The sequence below is a fragment of the Hoplias malabaricus genome, chromosome Y (genome assembly GCF_029633855.1).
Source record: "Hoplias malabaricus isolate fHopMal1 chromosome Y, fHopMal1.hap1, whole genome shotgun sequence".
NCBI lineage: Eukaryota > Metazoa > Chordata > Actinopteri > Characiformes > Erythrinidae > Hoplias > Hoplias malabaricus.
This window is the reverse complement of record NC_089820.1, coordinates 84,896,343-84,917,446: the sequence shown is the minus strand read 5'-3', so window position 1 is coordinate 84,917,446 and position 21,104 is coordinate 84,896,343. Positions and strand designations below refer to the sequence as shown.

The 21,104-nt window shown below is 39.9% G+C and overlaps 1 protein-coding gene across 1 annotated transcript; it reads left to right on the top strand.

Annotated features, from left to right (window-relative positions):
• Nucleotides 1–1,162: 1,162 nt before the first annotated feature.
• LOC136679680 (SLAM family member 7-like) lies at nucleotides 1,163–18,963 on the top strand. Its single transcript, XM_066658336.1, has 4 exons — nucleotides 1,163–1,217; nucleotides 2,119–2,421; nucleotides 17,457–17,720; nucleotides 18,361–18,963. The coding sequence occupies exons 1-4, from the start codon at nucleotides 1,163–1,165 to the stop codon at nucleotides 18,489–18,491; spliced, it is 753 nt and encodes a 250-aa protein (XP_066514433.1). The 3' UTR covers nucleotides 18,492–18,963.
• Nucleotides 18,964–21,104: the final 2,141 nt, after the last annotated feature.

Genomic DNA, 21,104 nt, shown 5'->3' with positions numbered 1-21,104 from the left:
TAAACAGAAACTGAACAAACTGCAGAGAAACACCAACTAAACTTTCACACACAAAGTAAGCACAATAAGTACATCGCTGTGTGTTCTAAGAGTTCCACAAAAGCATTTTCACAAAGATTTTGTATATTTTTGTCTATATTTCTCTGTTTAAATATTTGAACAAAGTGTAGAAATTCTTAAGTTAATGTGTGAACTGTGACTAGAAAAAAATACCCTGTAACACAGATGTGATGAGCAAAGTTAATATAACTGTATGAATGAGTGAGTTAGCAACTGTCCACTCAGTTTTACATGTATACTGATCTTAAAGATCTGCCAGAGTAAGTATTTACCAATGTTATATTCTATCAGTGTTAATGCTGCCTGCTCTGCTGAGACAGTGCATTTCAAATCTGTGAATGTTTGACAGTGTCATTGTGGTCTTAATGCAAACACAGCGTCAGGAGAGCAGCAGTAGTATTAGCATGAAGCTAGCCTGGTTAGCCAGGGTTTAGAGTCCCCTGAAGTGGAGGAGAACTGAGAGGTGTCCAGCAATGAAACTTTAGTCAATGTCCCCCATGACACTGTGCTGAGGACCTGCGGTGGACAGTGGCTGCAGCTTGTTTCAGTAACTAACACTTCCTTTATAAACTATAACACAGTTCAATATTATAATTAGGTTCATGATTTTCATCGCTGTAGAGACATGTGACATGTTACATAACTTTCCCCTGAGAAGCTCTGTCACCCCCAACAGGGCTTTAGAGGCATTATGAGCTGGAAGACAGTGTGTCTTTAGGGAGGTAAGTGATGTCATCATATCACTTTTATTGGTTCTGTGGCAGATCTGACATCACATAAGCCAAACCTAGTCTCACCCACTAAAGTTCCACCAGAAAAAACAGCATTCAAAAAATAATTTAAAAAAAGAGAAAAGTCTGCATCATTCTCTCTGTTCCTCAAGAGCACATTCTTCATAAAATACAAATCCAAAATGTCTGGGCCCTGTCTTTGTTTTGTTTTAATTACATTGTATTTATCTTTTTCTTTATGAATTAGATAGAAATAATGAAAGCCTCTTGGGGTGTTTTCACACTTATTTTAATGAACCAAACGGACAGAGGGAGGGTTATTCAGAGCTTCCTTCTTACTTCTAAAAGCGAAGCTTCTCATAAACTGTAACATGGCGCTGATGCTCCAGCTGATCTTCACTCTGTTCACTCTGAGCTCCAGCACAGGTAAGAACTGAACATCTCTGAAATGAATCTCTGAAGTGTTTAGTGTCTGAGTAATGTATCATTTCTGAGGAGGGTCAGTTTTACAGACGGTGCTGACGTTGTTCACACTTCATGACACTGCTGTGTAGAGGTTGGGCTTAAACTAAATGATATTTTAAACTCAATAACAAATTAAACACATTAAATTACAGTTAACACACAGTCAGATGGAGTAGTGTGTGAAGATGTTTACTTCATGAATAAGTGAAAATAAATAAAGACTTCCTCCACACAGAACACACTTCTGCACATTAATGTACATATGATTTGATTTGATTTATTATATTTCTATACATTTAATTTTATTTGAAGCACGTTCTAATAAAATGTGGACAGTACAAATATTTAGAAAAATGTTTTATTTTATTCTTTTTCTTTATTTTTAATGTCAAACACAAACAGAACCCGAGCACTGAACCTGATAAACAGGGCCATATTTACTTCTATTCTTTTCAAATGAGAACATCAGCAAATATTTCACTGAAACAAAGGTGTACAGCTGTAACCTAAAGAAGAGAGCGCTGACCTGACTGAAGTAAACCTAGGTTTAAACCTAAGCCTAATAATTAAATAATGATTGCTGTAATGTTTAAAGCCAGAATTTTCCACAGTTGTTTCTCACTTCACCTGCTGAGTGTCAGTCTGAACAAACAGCTGTAGACTAAATAAAGAGACACTGTTTACTAGTTGAAGACCTTTAACAGGACTAACATGTATTTAATATGCAATTACATTCACTAATGAATCATTATTATTGGTACTAAACATCTAAGATACATTTTTAAATGAAAGTAATTTTACTGCTGTATTAACTTAGAGTAACTGAGTTATTATTAATTAAAGGTATTTTCTTTCTCTACAGAGTCCAGTGATGTGTTTGTGTCGGTTGGTGACTCAGTTCAGCTGCACACACAGGAGTCTCTACCACAGTTTAAAACATTTCTCTGGAAGTTTAATAAAACTGATAATGTTCTACGGTACTATAAATTACAAGGAATTCACATTATTGAACCCTCTGCCAGTTATAAAGACAGAGTGGAGTTGAATAATGAAACCTACAGCCTGACACTGAAGAACTTACAGAAGACTGATAGTGGACTCTATGAAGCGATAGCAGGAGGTGACAAAGACACAGTAGTTGCAGCGTATACGCTCTCAGTGTTGGGTGTTACAGAATATCAGTGAACACTGTTGTTGTTAAAGCACTGCACTTTCAGCACATACTGGGCCTGTGGAGACTGAAGATCTTATACAAAAAGAGGAAATATTGTACAAATGAACTAATTCAGATTCAAAGATCATAAATTAGGGATTATCAGAGGTGATCAAAAAGTGTTGTAAATCCATAGCGAATCAGCATTATTAAAAGACTAATGTATCAGAACTTTATTTATACATCTCCTGAACCAACACAACTCAAATAACTGTATACAAAGTATATTATGAAATATGTTTTTAAATATTTTTAAATATATAAAGTAAATAGTGTGTCTGATGTTTTATTCATTAATAAATGACTTACAAAGCTTAAGAGTTTAGAAAGAAATTAAACTCAGCCAGAGCGGCCTGTCCAACAGTGGCCAGTTAAAAACGAGTAACAGCTGCTGAGGAATGGTCACATTTCAGTCTTTAACTAAAATTCAAACATTATTATTAATTCATAAAGAAATCACAGAACTGGAGACTTCATAAAGATAATGCAATGCTGCTGCTCATGTGTAAATACTGTACAGCTGTCTGTGAGAATCTCTGGTACTGGTAGTGGAACATGTTTATTATCACATATGTTTGAACCGTTAGAACTGTTTCTTTTTTTTATTATTATTATGGTGGAAATGCAAATACAGGAACTGGGAGAAGTGTAATGTAATGAAATTGCACAAAGACTTAAAAGGAACTGACTTTATTTAATGTTTGTTTTATGAATGAAGAACTATTGTACATTTTACAGTAAATACCTGGCAACAGAGATCCCAGCCCTTTATTGTTTTTTTTTTTTTTTTACAGGAGCACGACTAATTTAAATTTACAGAATAGAGCAATTGCATAATACAATAATTTATTGTAAATGTTTGTATTTACAGTAAATACATTCAGTGCATTTTTCCAGGAACTGTTGTAAATCAGTGTGCAGAATACTGCAGTAATTGTGTACAGACCAGGAACTGTCAAGAATAAAATTACTGTAAAAATACATTAACCATTGATGTACACAAAAGTCTAAATCTACATTTAGAATTTCAGTCATTAATACACTGCTTTAAAACAAAACATAATGCAAAATATGGATAAATCACAGGTACACCTCTGTCTCAGGCCTTGTCTGTCATTGTGTCAGTCATCTCACGTGCATCCGCCTTTACATTCAACAGCGTTATAGTAGGATTGCTAGAAAAACTTAGAAAAAACCCAAATCTTAATAATACATAAGAACAATAAATTATATTGCATGACTTTTACCAGATCACACACATAGTGACGTTAATACACCATGAAAAAGTTCATAAAATGAATCCGGACTGCTAAAATTTTGTATTTCAAATTTCATCATTCAAAGGGATGATTTAACCACAAACACAATTCTCCAAATAACCTACACAGTCGTTACTGATCATTCAAGACACTGTTAGAGTCAGTGTTGCACTGAACATAACTCTTCAAATAAAATTTTAATAAAAGTTCATCAGTTTCTTTAAAAGTGAGGATTCCAGTGAATGCATAGTTTAGAAATATTTGGCTGCTGTCAACTCTGGAGATCTAAAAAAACATCTAAAGCATGAAGCATCTATAAAGAAATCCATCATTAGTAACACAGCATGTGGAAAATAGTTGCAGTAAAAACACACACCACTGTCACATCTTGACACTTTCTGGTTGTTTTTCCTTTTTCTATGTGGCTCTCTCTCCGTTGTTTTCCTATCTCTGCACATGGCTTTGTTTATGTTTCACTCTAGCTCCGCCTTTGTTCCGCCTCCTCATCGTTTCCCTTGTTATCCGTTTCAGCTGTTTCTTGTTAGGTTCATGTATTTAAGCCCTCTTCCCTCACTTCCTAGTATCGGTCATTTTGTTCATCTCTTTGTTTGTTTCATGGTTTCATTGTGTTTGTTTCACGCTCACGTTTCTTCGTAGCGTTTCTCGTTTGTGTTTTGTAATGTGTGATCTCTAGCTTGCCCTGTTTCCTGCTCGTTAATGTTATTTCGTGATTCTCGTCTAGTTCGTTTGTTTTGTTATTTCTTTATTAAAATTCCGTGTTATAGCGAGTGTGTCCGCCTCCCTGAATCTACTCATCACACCTCCCTGACAGAATGACCGATCCAAAAATGGACACAGCTAGCACGGACTACCCCTTTAGGAGAGGTGTAATTCGCCGGACTCCGTTCCGCAAAGATCCCGTGGAGGAGGCGTTGAGAGCGGCTTCAGAGTGGAGTCAACGGCTGCAACTCATCTCCGGTGCGGTTCATTTTCCCCGAACAGAAGACTCGATTCATGAATCGAGTGATTCCTCCAGCGGGAATCGACGGAGCCGGAGGTGAAAACAGGCTGAAAACCCAGCTCCAGATAATTACCCCCTCAGATCCGGGGAGATTTTTGGGGGGGCGTTATAGACAAGGGCTGTTAGCCTCAGATCACAGGACATGGGAAATGAGGCTAACAGGGGCGCATCTCCGGAGGACCTAAGTTTAAAGTCCCTCGAGAGTGCGCCCAAACCCGTTAAATCCAAAACGCGTGCTCGGCGAGCAGCACGAGCACCTGCATTGCTGGGCGTGTCAACTCCGGTTCCTGTAAGAGCGGCACTTCCGGTAGCGCCTCTCTCCGTGCCCGCGGCACCTTCGGCCGCACCTGTCTTCATGCCCGCGGCACCTCCGGCCGCACCTGTTTCCCTGAGCGCGGTGCCTACGGCCGCGCCTGTCTCCATGAGAGCAATGCCTACGGCCGCGCCTGTCTCCATGAGCGCGGTGCCTCCGGCCGCGCCTCTCTCCATGGACGACGTCGCAGATTCTTCTGCCTCCGTGGACGTCGTCGATAGGACACCAGTTCCTAAACACCGCTCTGCGCTCACTCCTGACCTCCAGGAGAAGCTTACAGGCCTCATGGCACGCCTGGAGCTCTCCTTGAAGGCGGCGTCCGCTTCTCCTGTCTTTGAAGGAGCGACGCCCGCCTCTTCTGTTTCCGTGGACGACGGCGCAGATTCCTCTGCCTTCGTGGACGTCGTCGCACGTTCTCCAGCCTCCGTGGATGACGTCGTCGCAGTTCCGTCTGCCTCCGTGGATGACGTCGTCGCAGTTCCGTCTGCCTCCGTGGATGACGTCGTCGCAGTTCCGTCTGCTTCCGTGGACGTCGTCGCAGTTCAGCCTGCCTCCTTGGACGTCGTCGCAGGGTCTCCAGTCTCCGTGAGTACGGCTCCCTCAGCTGCTCCTATCTCCGAGACTGTGGCTACGGCCGTTTCTACCCCTGTGACTGTGGCTACGGCCGTTTCTACCCCTGTGACTGTGGCTCCGGCCGCTTCTAAGCCAGTGACTGCGGCTCCCTTGGCCGCTTCTGCCCCTGAGACTGTGGCTCCGGCCGTTTCGAAGCCAGTGACTGTGGCTCCGGCCGTTTCGAAGCCAGTGACTGTGGCTCCGGCCGTTTCGAAGCCAGTGACTGTGGCTCCGGCCACTTCTGAACCTGTGACTGTGGCTCCGGCCTCAAGGACTTCGAGGCCAATCCCCAGAACTGTACCCAGGCTGGCACCTTGGACAGTCCCTCAGACTTTTGCCAGTCCTGGGCACCCTGCAGTTGTTTTTGTTCCTGTATCTGTCCCTGTTCTGGTTCCTGTCTCTGTCCTTGTCCCTGTGCCCGTGTCAGTCTTGGTCTCCGTTCTAGTCCCTGTCATTGTATTCGTCTCTATCCCTGTTAATGTCATGGTCCCTGTTCCCTTACCTCAAGTCCAGTTTCCAGTTAAACCCTTTGTCCAGTCTCATGTCAAATTCCCTGTTAGTCCTCTTCAGTCCTCTGTCCAGTCACGTGTAGCTGCTCCTGTTTTGTCTCAGTCCCCGTTCAGTGTTCAGCCCAAGGTCCAGTCACGTGTGTTTTCTCCTGCCTATTCTCCGTCTCTTCTCTCTAGTTCTGTCAAGTGTCCGTTTAAGTCTAGTCCCTTGTTCCCATCTCCATTTCCTATCTTGTCTTGAATCTTTTGGTTTCCTGTTTTTGGTTCTTCTGGCCCCCTCCTGCGCCAGCTCCTGGAGAGTCTCGTTTTTCACGCTCCGGGAGTTGCGTGTCTTGGGGGGGGCGTCTGTCACATCTTGACACTTTCTGGTTGTTTTTCCTTTTTCTATGTGGCTCTCTCTCCGTTGTTTTCCTATCTCTGCACATGGCTTTGTTTATGTTTCACTCTAGCTCTGCCTTTGTTCCGCCTCCTCATCGTTTCCCTTGTTATCCGTTTCAGCTGTTTCTTGTTAGGTTCATGTATTTAAGCCCTCTTCCCTCACTTCCTGGTATCGGTCATTTTGTTCATCTCTTTGTTTGTTTCATGGTTTCATTGTGTTTGTTTCACGCTCACGTTTCTTCGTAGCGTTTCTCGTTTGTGTTTTGTAATGTGTGATCTCTAGCTTGCCCTGTTTCCTGCTCGTTAATGTTATTTCGTGATTCTCGTCTAGTTCGTTTGTTTTGTTATTTCTTTATTAAAATTCCGTGTTATAGCGAGTGTGTCCGCCTCCCTGAATCTACTCATCACACCTCCCTGACAACCACTGAGAAGATACAGTAAGTGAAAGATAAAATAGAATCAAGGGCAGGACATTTCCTAAATGTATTTGTCTCCAAGTATTTAGACTAAATGTGTGAGAGAAGTGATGAAGGTGGGGGATGAAATTCACTGTTAGACATGTGAAGTAACCCAGGAAAAATGTGAATATGACACACTTTCAGTGCCTATATAACTCAACCATCAAAAGTGCCACCAACTGAGACAGTGTCCTAATTATAAGCAACAGGCTAATATCGCATGTCAAGAAATGTACATACAACAAATATCAAAGCTGCTCTTTAATAAAAACTGTAAACCAACTTCTGACCTAAAGGAAAACAGCTTGAGATTTCACAATAATGCTCTGCTTCCTCAGAAACAGCAACAGCACTATTCCACTTTGTCTTAGTAACTGACTCAGAGGAAGCAGAGCGTTATTGTAAAACGTTCTGTAGCGACTTGAGAGACAGCAGACAGAACTCAAATGTGCAGGAAAGTACTTCTTCAGGACATTATTACATTCTGGAGCTCCATTAGGGGCAGTTACATTATCCTCCACTCACGTAAACAATATACTGGCATTTCTGCAACACTTCCAGCAAATTATGAAACAGATTAGTTTAAAGTAACAAAAAAGTTGTAATTATATTGAACATCTATCCAAAATACATGTCTGGCAGTCAGGCAATCACGGGGGTCTAGGCAGAGCTTTAAAGCGAGGTATTTGAAAATATCCACCCAATGCCCAATCACATTCACCCCCATCTTTTGGATTTGGATTACGTTTCTTTTTCCTCGAAGGTAGTGCTGCCTCCAGTAGTGATTTTGCACTTGTGTGATGTGGATCATGAGGATATGCCACAGAGTAAGAATTTACATATATTCAATAGTGTTTAATTGTTCTAAAAATAGCTCTATGCTGCCTGCTCTGCTCGGCCAATGATGTTTTTAAACCTGAGAATGTTTGACAATGGCATTGCTGTGGTAATGTTTGCAAAATTTGGTGAGTAAAAAGTACAGATAAAAATACACTGATGATGTATACATTGTACTTCATTACTTTTTCATTACTAATCTTTGGCATGAAGCAAGGCTGGTTAGATGGGGTTTGGACTCCCCTGAAATGGAGGAGAACTGAGGTGTGTCCAGCAATGAAATTTTAGCCAATGTGCCCCATGACAGTGTGCTGAGGACCTGTGGTGGACAGCGGCTGCAGCTTGTTTCGGTAACTAACACTTCCTTTATAAACTATAACACACTCTGGGTTCATCATTTTATTTACAGAACAACCTTCCCCTGAGAAGCTCTTTCAATCTCAGTAGGGCTTTAGAGGTCTTATGGGATGGAAGGTGGTGGGATGTGGTGGAGAGTAATGAAGTAAATGTAATGTGTTACTGTATTTATGTAGTTTTTTTTTGTGTGTCTGTAATTTACTGAAGTATTTTTATTTTTTATTTTATCTTAACTATATTTCAAAGTCAAACGTCATACATTTTACTCCACTACATTATGAGATGTACTTTATTACAAAATGCCTTGATTTCTACATAATGGACAAAGATTGCCTTCAGTGTTTTATGCTTTATCCCTCGATTAATTACAAAAATTATAATAGGACACTGGAGCCATACAAATCATGCTACTTTTCATTTTGATACTTAAGTACAAGTGCTTTCTGGGTGGCGCCTTATTGGGAAGATTTCCCTTATTTGCACAGGGTGGGACTATAAGCCGTCCCGAGAGAGAAAAGCAAGGCCTTGAGAACAGCAAAACAGAGCACAGTGTGTCTTCTTTCTCTGCTCAGGACGCCTTAACTTCACTACACCTTTACATTGAGATGAGTGGTTTAATGCTATATAAATGTATAACATTTCAGATAGTGCACATTTACATACATTTGAAGGAACATACGTTTGTACTTTTACTCAAGAGGAAATCTAGGACAAGGACTTAATTTACTGGAGTACTATTTTAACTTGAGCAACAGTGATTTAACCCAAGTACATGGTTTGTTTACTTTGTCCACCCCTGATTGCAGCACACCCCTGAGATTCCCTGAAAATTAAAGCATATTCTATCTAAAATACTGACTCCATCATTAGAGTGTGATGGCATACTTTGTGACAAAGACACCTAACTCAACTTAAACTGAGTTTACTGCAGTTTGTAACCTTACTAAAACCTTTTATAGGAATTTTTAAGACTTCTCTGTGCCACGGTCGTGATAGGAATTATTTATTGTTGGTGTGTGTGTGTCTACCTCAGATCCAGTGGAGGCTCCAGTTCTTAGTTCATTCCCAAAGCAGTCAAGCAGTGACCCTTGTAACATCACAGTCTCCTGCAGAAGTGATGACCTCTCCATTAACTTCATGTGTTATAACAAATCCTGCCCAGATAAGAAAGAGGCACAAAGTGGAAACACTGTCCTCTCAGTGTTTATCAACGAAAGTTCCATCATCTGTAACCATAGCAACCCAGCCAGCTGGAAGAAAGCTGTTTTGGAGATGAGACGATTCTGTGGTGAAAAAGGTGTAAACTCATGCTGAAGTATATTCTGTTATAAAAATCCATTTTTCATTTCTATGTAAGATTACTTACTGTTGTTTTATAGCATTAGGCTCCGACAATAATCAGAAAATAGGTAAAGGAACAAACTGGCTTAGGTTTGCCTTGATTTCAGTGGTTTAATCATTCTTACAGTCATTGTTGTCTTCATCACCATCAAGAAACAATCAGCAGGTTTTTTCATTTCCATTGTAAACCATTTTGTTTACACACCGTTCAAATTTGCCAAATGTAACGATGGAAGTGAAAAAAGAAACACAGCTTTGGGCTCATAGACTTTAACTAAATATTTTGCTAATGACAAGATTCATGTTTCAAAACCATTAAAAAAAGAAAAATCTTAATCCATCTCAGGGTCATAGTGACAACACGGTTCAGCTCCTCTTGGGGGATCCCCAGGCGTTCCCAGGCCTGCCAGGAGATATAATTCCTCTAGTGTTTCCTGGGTCTACCCTGGGGGCCTTCTTCCAGTTGGACGTGACTAGTATACCTCCAGTGGGAGGCATCGTTATTATTTGCCCAAACCACCTCAACTGGCTCCTCTCAACACGAAGGAGCAGTGACTCTACTTTGAGCTCCTCCCGAATCACTGAGCTCCTCACACGATCAAGGAGAGTTCACCCAGCAACCCGTCAGAGAAAACTCATTTCGTCCACTTGTATCCGCAAGCTTGTTCTTTCTGTCATTGCCCAGAGCTCATGACCATAGGTGAGAGTGGGGACGTAGACAGATGGTAAACTGAGAGCTTTGCTTTATGGCTCAGCTCTCTTCACCACAACTGCATTACTCCAGACGCTGCACCTAACCAATGGTCAACCTCACAATCCCTCTTCCCATCACTCGTGAACAAGATCCTGAGATACTTGAACTCCTTCACTTAGGGTAGGTTCTCACCCCCGACCTGAAAGGAGCATGCAACCAGTTTCTGGGAGATAACCATGGCAACCACTGCTTCACACTCGGCTGCAATGTCTGTCGGGTTTAAAGGTTCCTCAAAGTGCTCCTTCCAACGCTCAACGAAACACCCCTCTCTTTACCTGAGTGTCCAAAACATATGGCCTCAGGTCAGAAGACACGACCACAAAGTCAATCATTGCCCTTTGGCCCAGGGTGCTCTGGTACCAAGTACACTTATGATCCACCTTGTGTTTGAACATGGTGTTTGTTACGGACAAACCATGACTAGCACAGAAGTCAAATAACAATACATCTCTCAGGTTCAGATCAGGAGGCCGTCCCTCCCAATCACTCCTCTCCAAGTTTCCCAGTCATTGCCAACATGAGAATTGAAGTAAAGTGAGCCCAACTATATGTAGCTGGTATCTCTCAACCTCACGCACCAGCTCTGGCTCTTTCCCCCTCAGTGAGGTTACGTTCCACGTGCCAAGAACCAGGTTCCGCTGCCAAGTTCCACGATGCCAGAGGCCCCTTCACCCCACTCTGTGCTCGATGAGCATTGCACCGCACCCCTACTCTGGATCTTGTTGGTGGTGAACCCACATGATCCTCCCACACTGACTTTTTGGACTCACCATCGGACGCTACACCCAGGCCTGGCTCCAGGGGTAGGTCCAGGTAACGGTGCACTTTTTCCTTTTAGGCTGTTCATAGGGGTGCTTCTTGGATCATGTTTGTCTGCATCTTCACTCCAAAACTTTTCGCCATGGGAGACCCTACTGGAACGACAAGGACATGCAGATAATAGAAAATAGAGGAATAAATAAGTATTTAAATTAATAGTAAGTGAAGTAAAAATATATATTTAAACTTGGGTGTAGACAGGCGGGTGACTTACTTTGTGTGTGTTGTGTATTTCAGACTTCAGAGCGTCTCCCTCTGCTGGTGTATCTGTGTGTTTACTGAAGATTGTGCTGTTTTCCACTGCTCTGATCCTCATGGTGTCTGCAGTCATCACTGTCCACATCAGAGGAAGACTCAGGAAATAATCTTAAATGCATACTGTTACACAGTTAATTACAGCTGTTACAGCTTAAAACAACTTTATTTTTGGACCAACTGAAATCTGAACGTTTGGACATGGTGGTAGTCCATAAGAGGACAGTATGTTCCAATATTAAACCTATCCAAGTGTTTCCTGTCTTTTGTTTTGAACTGAATACAGGTCAGAAATGATTTGAAAACACTGCTGTGTGTTGTTTTTTTTTTTTTTTTTTCATTTTTCTTGCTGTTACAGTTTCTTAGCTGTACTTCAGTGTCATTTTCTTGTTTTCTTAGATCCTTGTGTTAGAAAAGCCTTGTCACAAAATCTTAAACTGAGAGTTTACTGTAACATTTTCTCATCTGAATGTATGCAGCTTGCAATTGTTGTTGCCACTATAACCTTGTGTGTATAAGTTTGTTGTTGTTGTGTGTGTATATATAAGTTTGTGTGTGTAACATCTGTAAATATTTAATTAAGTGACTGTTGACTGCACAACGCTTTGTTTGAAATTTTAAAATAAATGTACTTAAATCTAATTTACTGTTGTTTAAAGCCACAGTACAACAGCGGTGGTGATGCAGGAAGTCCACAAACCACAGAGAAACACCAACTAAACATTCACATGCTGAAAGTCTTTTCAGTGCTGTGCTCCAGTGGTCAACTCTCTTCACACTGTGTTGTACTAATTGTGTTCAGTGCAGTTTTGGGCCTTTGGTAAAAATGGTAGACAGAAAAACTACCTGTGACAGTGACGCACGGCACAGACAGCGCAGTACTACATTAGAACTGGTTTTGGCCTAAAACACATTTGAACCAGGTCTCATCAAAAATACAAACATCAAAGAATTATCATCCCTTCAACACAAGGCAAGTTTATTCATAGAGCACTTTTCATACACAATGTCAAGTGCTTTACCGAACAGTACAGAAACATTATACAGAGTCCCTAAGGTGACATGGTGGGTTTATTTAGGAAGTCATGGCCACTATATAGTATTTTGAGGCCATGAAATAATATATTGAGGACACTAAATAGTACTTTGCGGCTACGAATGTTTATGAGATTTTATATAAACATTATACATACATAAATATAATACATTATATTGTTGAATGTTTAAAAGCACACACACACACACACACCCCTCACTTCAAATGATGATCACCTCAGAATTCACTGCTGGAAAAAGCCATTTTTTGTTCAGTGACCGAGAGCCGGTCGTGTTTCTGTGAAGGAGAGAGAGAGAGAGAGATATAGATGGGTGTGAGACTTGAGGAAGTACTGTAAATGTGAATTACATTCAGCAGCAGGTAGGGGGAGCTCAGGAGACAAAGTCAATTCTTACATTGTATTCCTTTAAGTGTTTAGAATGTATGATGTCAGAGGCAGGTGGCCAAACAGACGGTGCTTATTGTCAGTATGTGACACTGGAGTGTAGAGATTGTGCTAAATCTAAATGTGTTAAACTAAATAATAAATTAAAGACATGTTTAATTACAGTTAACACACAGTCAGATGGAGTAGTTGTTCATGATGTTTCGTTGATGACTAAGTGAAAAAAGTGAACACTTCCTCTCCACAGAACACACCTCTGCACATTAATATACACACTATTTTATGGTTTTATTTATTTGTATTTGAAGCAAGTTCTAATTAAATGGGGACTGTACAAATATTTAGACATGTTTTATTTATTTTTCTATTTCTAATGCAACCAATAAAAAGAACCTGAGCACTGAAAGTGATACGGCTAAATTAAAGTTTTTTCTTTTCACTTAGAACATGACTAAACTCGATGCAGTAAACCTATGTAGAAACCTAAGACTAAACATGTTTTAAATATTTTTTAAAGCCAAAATTTTCCACAGTTGAGTTTCCTCTGTTTCAATCTGAACAAACAGCTGTAGACTAAACACAGATTTACTGTTAAAGACTTTAAACAGGACTAACATGTAAACAATATGGAATTACATTAACTAATTAATCATTATTATTGATAGACATCTAAAATATATTTTCACTAAATTCATTTAAATGCTGTATTATCTTACGGCAACTGAGTTATTATTAATTTTTGTTGTATCTTCTTCCTTTACAGAGTGCAGTGATGTGTTTGTGTCGGTTGGTGACTCAGTTCAGCTGCACACACACACAGGAGCCTCTACCACAGTTTACAACATTCTGGAAGAATGCACTTTCAGCTTACACTAGGCCTGTAGAGATTAAAGATCTTGTACAAAAAGAGGAATTACAGCAAATATTTGCCTCAATTTAGAAATTATAATTCAAAGAGCATAAAAATAATGATCATCATGAGTGAGAAACGTGTTATAAAATAGCATTTGCTAGCACATATCACACTCTCAATGGCTAAAACAGGGAGGCAAACTCAGTTCAGAGTAGTTTCAGAATGTTTGTAAAGCCAAAGTGTAATGGTAGCCCCCGGTGAGGCTGGAACTGGTGAGCTACCAGCGAAACTGAGGAGTGGACCCAAGTGACAAGCAGTAAGGGAGGGGAACCGAAGAGAAAATAAAATAAATAAAAAGGAATTAATGGCAGAAAACGTAAAATGGGTGGAAAAACAATACCCCGCACAAACCCACCTATTTTCGGGAAAGGTTTGAGCGGGAAGGGGAAAACAAAGGACGCCAGGTGAGACTAGCTACCTCGAGAAACACTGAGGTTTAGTGAGTAACTCCCAACTGAAAAACACTAAAAATAGTAGGAGAAGGAGAGCGAGACCACTCAACCTTCTAATAAAACAGAGAAAAGAAGGGGAGGACGACACCTCTAAGCCTTCTGAAGGAAAAAAACAGAGGAAAGATGAGCAGACAGATACCAAAATTACCAGCTAGACTCTCTCACACACGTAGTGCCAAAGAACCAGCAACTCAGTCTGCTTCTAGTGAGACTTTATAAACCTGTTACCAGGTGCGGGGTGTTATGGCTGATTAGCCGTCTGCCGCTGCCCTCTGGTGGCTGGGTGTCACCCTTACACAAAGTCCATGTTGGATCGAAAGGGTAGAAATGAAGGGGAGGCAGGGACAGACAGGCCATCTGGCATACTGGGCCGACATCACACCCAATCACACTATTAAACAAGAGTTTGTTTTCTAAACACCGCTATGTAATGAGTAGGCTAAAGCAACCCAAACCCTTGGTAAATTTGATAAAATTATAAAATGTCAATAAAATAATTTTGGCTAATGTTCTATGGCCAAGTTAGTTTATATTGTAAATGCAGGTGGAATAAGCTAATAATGTCCTTTCCAGCTGCTTATGAGACATTGTGTACACTTTATGTCTTCCATCATGAACTAAATAGTTTTAAATGTGAAAACACTTTTAAAAACCACCATTCACCAAAAATAACAGTAAGTCAGCGAGCAGAATTCTAATATAATTATTATAACTATTATTGTTTGTGAGGTGAGTAGTGGTCTAGGCCAAGGCTAAGCAACTTTTTGGCCCTGGAAAAATCTGTTTTTATGTAGGTGGTTAGGGACAATGTAGAAAAAATAAAAGAAAATCACACTTTTTAAAATGATATCATTTTGTCTATTGCGTATGTTATGCCAATGCAGCTATGTGCCTCTTTACTAGAGAAACTAATAATTCTAGATGCAGTAGTAAAGCCACCACTCAACAATATGGTTTCAAACAGTTGCACAGTTGTTTACACATTCAAAAGACCAAAAAGGTGTGCGTTATCAAATGTGGATGTCAGGATCGCGGAGGGCGGACTGACGGAGGCGGACGCACACACTAAAACACAGATACTTTATTAACAAAAGAATATAACAAAACAAAGAGACTTTAACAGAAAGGCAACACAAAGGGAGCTAAGCAGACTAAACTAAACTACAAAGAGCTAGACAGACTAAACCTAAACACAGAGAACTAAAGCAAACAGGACAGACAGACTAGAGACCGAAACAACATGACATGGGAAATGAAACAATGACAAAGGAAACAAACAGAAGGAAACAAATGACCAACAACCAGGAAGTGACACATGAGAACTTAAATACCTAACAAAGACAACGGACACCTGGAACAGATAACGAGGGGGACGGATTACAAATGAGACTGACAAGGAGGAGGAACAAAGGCGGGACATGGGCGGAGACATGAACAATAACAAACAGAGCCATGTGCTTAGTGAGCACATGGCGGGGAAAACAGACAACAGGACAAGGGCGTGACAGTGGAGGGCCGGTCTGGTCCAAAATGCCAGGGCTGATATTTTTGTCCCAGTCCGCCCCTGGGTGCAGGTGGGAGCAAGTTTGTCAGACAGAGAAATGATGTGAGTTTGCTGGGTTTACAGGGCTGAGGGGAGGAGTTTGACATGGTCCTACTCCCAAAATTGTGTAATTATATAACATTCATTCATTCAACATTCATCATTCATAGTCTGTAACTGCTTATCCAGTTCAGGTTCGCGGTGGGTCAGAATCCTACCCAGAATGTGGCATTATTAGTAAAGTACTAATCTATCAGTACTTCTGTAATATTTATTTATACATACACTGAACCAAGAAAACTCAAGCTTATGCATTTAGAAACAAACTACACTCGGCTTGAGTGGCTTGTCTAAGAGTGGCCAGTTATAAAAGAGTCACTGTTACCAACTGAGGAGGTATGGTCACTCGTGTCAGATCAGTGGCATTAAAATTTAAACATTACTATTAGTTAATGAAGAAATATCAGAGTACTGCAGATTTCAGAAACAATACTACAATAATACTGCTCATGTATAAATATTGGACATGCACAGCTATCTGTGAGAATCTGAATGAATCCTCACACGTCCAGAAGTGTTGTTCAGTACAGAGCAAAGCAGTGGAAAATGTTTAGTATCTGATTTTTCTTTTTTTATTTTATTTTTTATAAATTTTGAAATGCAAGTACAATAATGTAATAAAACTGCACAAGGATTTAAATAAACAGACTTAATTTAATGTTTGTTATTCAAACCAGAGATCAAAGGAAACCATGAACATGCACAAGTGCTTTTTATATATAATACAGATAAACCTCAAAAAACTACATTCAGAATTATGAATCCTTAGACTTTATTCGACTAATTTTACACTAAAACCTCATTTCAAAACTATCATGTAACATATCCAATATATTTGTAATCATTTTGGTTTGTGTGAGTTAATGTTTATTTTTATTATTATTATTATCGTTACACTTATATAGCGCCTTTCTAGACACCCAAGGACGCTTTACAATCTACACTGCTCAGAACGCTCAATTCACACACACTGGCGAGAAGCGGCAGCCAAACGAGCACAGCGTACTCTCGACCAGAAACGACCGTCCACCTGGAGGACTGCATCGGGCACTAGGGTTTAACCCAGGACAGAGCGCCAATCCATATCTGGGCTCACACATACAGACATTCATTCACACACCAGGACAGTTATTAGAGAAGCCAATTCACCTACCCTCCATGTTTTTGGACTGTGGGAGGAAACCGGAGCCCCCGGAGGAAACCCACGCAGACACGGGGAGAACATGGAAACTCCACCCAGATGGGACTTGAACCCAAGATCCCAGCGCTGGGAGGCGAACGTGCTAACCACCAAGCCACCGTGCCGCCACACGGGCATACATTAGAGGCATTACATTTCCCAGATGTTTGGTTTCTACCACCATTTAAATTTAATTAAGCAGAAGATTTCTAAAATGGATTGAAGTCTCCTTTAAAAGAAAAGATTGATCAATAAAAGTTAATATATTATCTACATGCACAATATGTTTTATTGCTTTAACATTACAAGTAAACACACTTTAAGCTTTTATTGTTTTCTCTTCTCATTTGGATCTTGGTGGTGTTGACGCACACTGACCAGTTCAGATCTGTATCTCTTAATGATCTGTGTGGTCAGTGCTGAGTGATTTAAGTTCCCTGACTGTCTGCATTACACTGATGAGCCTGTGTGTGTTTTACCCCAGACTCAGTGGAGGCTCCAGTCCTGATTTACCAGCTAAACAAGGAAACCTGTAACATCACTGTCTCCTGTAGAACTCATCACCTCTCCGTCAACTCCAGCTGTGATGAGGAAACCTGTGACGAGAGGAAAGAGACAGCAGTTGGACTGGTCTCTCTTTCACTGTTTGTCAGCAACAGCGTTATCATCTGTAACCATAGCAACCCAGTCAGCTGGAAGAGGGATGTTTTGGAGATGGAAAAACTTAAACAGGACTGTGCTAATGAAGGTGTTTATTGAGGTTTATTAATACATAAAATCTGACATGCAAAAAAAAATGTTTATGCATACATACATAGTTAATTGATGTTTTATAACAGTATCATAATCTGACACTTAGAATTACCCTCTCTATATATCATGTAGAGAGAATCTGATTTACTTATGTGTTAATATTTTACATTTATGTACTCTTCAATGTAATTATTTACATTTTATTATAAAATAAATCAGTTTCTTCATATATTTATATTGTTCTTTACTTCTGTGTTTCTGTGCTCACTTAATAATGAGGGGCGTTTTTTTCTTAGGTTCAGGTTCATAGATCAAGAGCATAGGGGAGTAGTTGTCTAGATCAGATCATCTGGCTCAGCTCACAAATATAGATTACCCTTTTAGCTCTCAAATGGCTCTCTATTTAACAGCATTGGCTTTATGAGGCCTATGTGCAGCCATTAGTGTACCATCATTTCTGTAGCAGTCAGGGATTGAGCAAGACTTGCACAGTCAATATAAAGAGTCTGATATTGATCAGCCAGTGGAAATTATGAGAAATTGTAATTAACAACCACCCAAAGAATAAAAAAAGGTCACAGATGTAAAGATTTTGGTGGCTTTGTTTATTACAGTGTGTGTGTTGTGTGTTTCAGACTCAGTGTCTCCCTCTGCTGGTGTATCTGTGTGTTTACTGAAGATTGTGTGGTTTTCCACTGCTCTGATCCTCATGGTGTCTGCAGTCATCACTGTCCACATCAGAGGAAGACTCAGGAAATCATCTTAAACTCATACAGTTACACAGTTAATAAGAGTTATATTATCTAATCTCTCAATATAAACTATATTACTCTTTGGACCAACTGAAAACTGAACCTTTTTTCCCTTACATCCATTCCTTCTGTAACCGCTTTTCCAGTTCAGGGCTGTGGTGAATCTGGAGCTGGACACAAGGCAGAACACCCCCTGGACTGGGCACCAGTCCATCACAGTGCATAATAAAACCTGTTCACAGATTAAAACTTTTAAAATGGTTCGTCTAGTTTTCTATTTTCGCCTGAATACAAGTCAGAAACGATTTGGAAAACACTGCTGCTACCTCTTATTTACATTCTTCTTACTGTTTCAGCGTCTTGGTTTTGTATTCACTGTGTGTCACTTTCTTGTTTTTTGTGTTTTCCTGATTGTTTAGTGGAGCCTTGTCACAAAATGTCAAAGTCAGATATTTTACTGTAACATAATATTGTCTTATTTTAATTCATGTACATTTCAATAATATGTTGCCAGTATAATTCATGTCATGTGTGTTAATGGTAGTTGTGTGTGTGTGTGTATGTGTGTGTGTGTGTGTGTGTGTGTGTGCATAATATTTAGCTACTTGCAAATTTAATGCACAACCCTTTGTTTGTACCAGCAATATAAATTAAAATTCAATTCTATACTTCTGTTATTTAAAGCCACATTCCAACAGCGATGTTGATGCAGGAAAACCACACACCACAGAGAAACAGCTAAACCTTCACACACTTACTCTATTTTCAGTGCTGCGCTCAAGTGTTTAACTCCTTTAACGCTGTATTATGCTAATTGTGTTCAGTGCAGATGCAGCTTTGGACAGTGTTGTTTTGGAATTGTTTTTTTTTTTGCTTAAAATCACATTTGTACCAAGATATTTTGGACCAGGTCTTATCAAAAGCATGCTGTTGTTGTTTTTGTTGTTGTTAGAACCACCTGTTAAATTGCAGGCTTGCAAATAAATACATCCATGAGCTTGGCCCAGCCAGCGACGCAGAGAAACAGACCCTTGTTTTTTGTCAGACTGGGACTGTGTATGAACACCAGAGCTCTTCCCCTTGTTGACCACCAAGAAACAAATGATGCTATCACTTTAAGACAAAGGCACACAGACCTCTTCTTTGAAGTACAAATATTTACATTATTTACAAGTTGTTTTTCATATATTTCTCTCAAATCCATGTGCCCAAATCTGTTTTTATTCTTCAATCAATATGTTTGACAGATTTGAATTGTATGCAAACAAATGTCCCAACCCCACTTCATGTAGCCAGTCAGGTGTGGACAAAGACTGGTATCGCTGTGTGCTCTTCAGAATATTTACTTCATTTCCATAAATGCGGTGAACAGAGCCAGTGGCAGAATGCAGCAAGAAACGTAGACATGTGCCCTCAGTCTGGTCCTAACCATGATATATATTCTCACACTGAACACCTCTACCTCTAGGGGGCAATAGTGGACTAAAAAGATCTTAAAAGTAAGAAGTTAATCTGTTAATTTAATTATTATACTTTAGGTACATCTCATGTCTATGACAGAGTTTTAGGGACAAGGCACTGACAAAAAAAAAGAAAAGATTCAGAAAATAAAGTCATAATTCTGAGAATAATCCTGGAATAATTCGCTGCACGTAGAATGGGGCAGACACAACTACAGTGTAACCGAGGAATGCAGCGTGTTGCTGAAGTCATACTAAGGTATAGATTTCAGGAATAAACACTCAGTCCTCTGCCACATCAGGACCAGATTGTGATTAGTATTTAAACCCTGAATCAGTGCAAGAACCTGTTTATTCAGAAGAGGGCATGTTTCACAGGGGCCACGAGGCTCCATCGTGTTACGGCTCAGACTCGTACAATAAACTAAAGCCTTATGCATCACAGTCAGGGGCTGCACTGACGGTCGTCGTGTCGTGTGAATGTGTTTAATAAATAATTCTGTTCACTTCACTGACTGCTTCTTTCACAACTCACTCATGGAGCACAGACTGTGAGTCTGTCTGTCTACATATTATAACAAACAATAACCCAAAACATCTCTAAATATTCTGACTTTATTCTCTGAATTATATTGACATTTTTTTTTCAGAATTATTCTGAGATTTTTCTGAGAATTCCACTTTGTAAACAAATCAGAAACAGGAGAAAAAATATTTAGTATGTTGTTGATATAACATACTACACAAAGAGAGTGGTATAACCATGTAGTTTCCTCATGTATATTCTGATCTGTCTCTTACTCTGTCTTTGTTTTTCTACAAGTTTCTAAAGAGCTACCAGTTATTAAAAAAACTTCCTCGTTTCTCACACAGTGTTGACTAAATTAGTGGTTAGGGTTCTAGCTTCCCTGAATAAAACTGTCATTTTGATGATTCCGCAGCACAAGGGGATCAGATGGTTCCTCGTCCATAAATAATTTGCTAAGAAAAGATGGTTTAAAGCACAGTCAAGTCACATGGAGTGTTTATTTATGCTTCATATTTTTACTCTGGTGAATTATCTAAATTCACTGGGGTCCAGAGCGAACACTGTGATGATGTGAACAGTATTATTAAAGCACACTGCACATTACAAATACTGAATAATGAAAAGTAACGGTGCCAAGG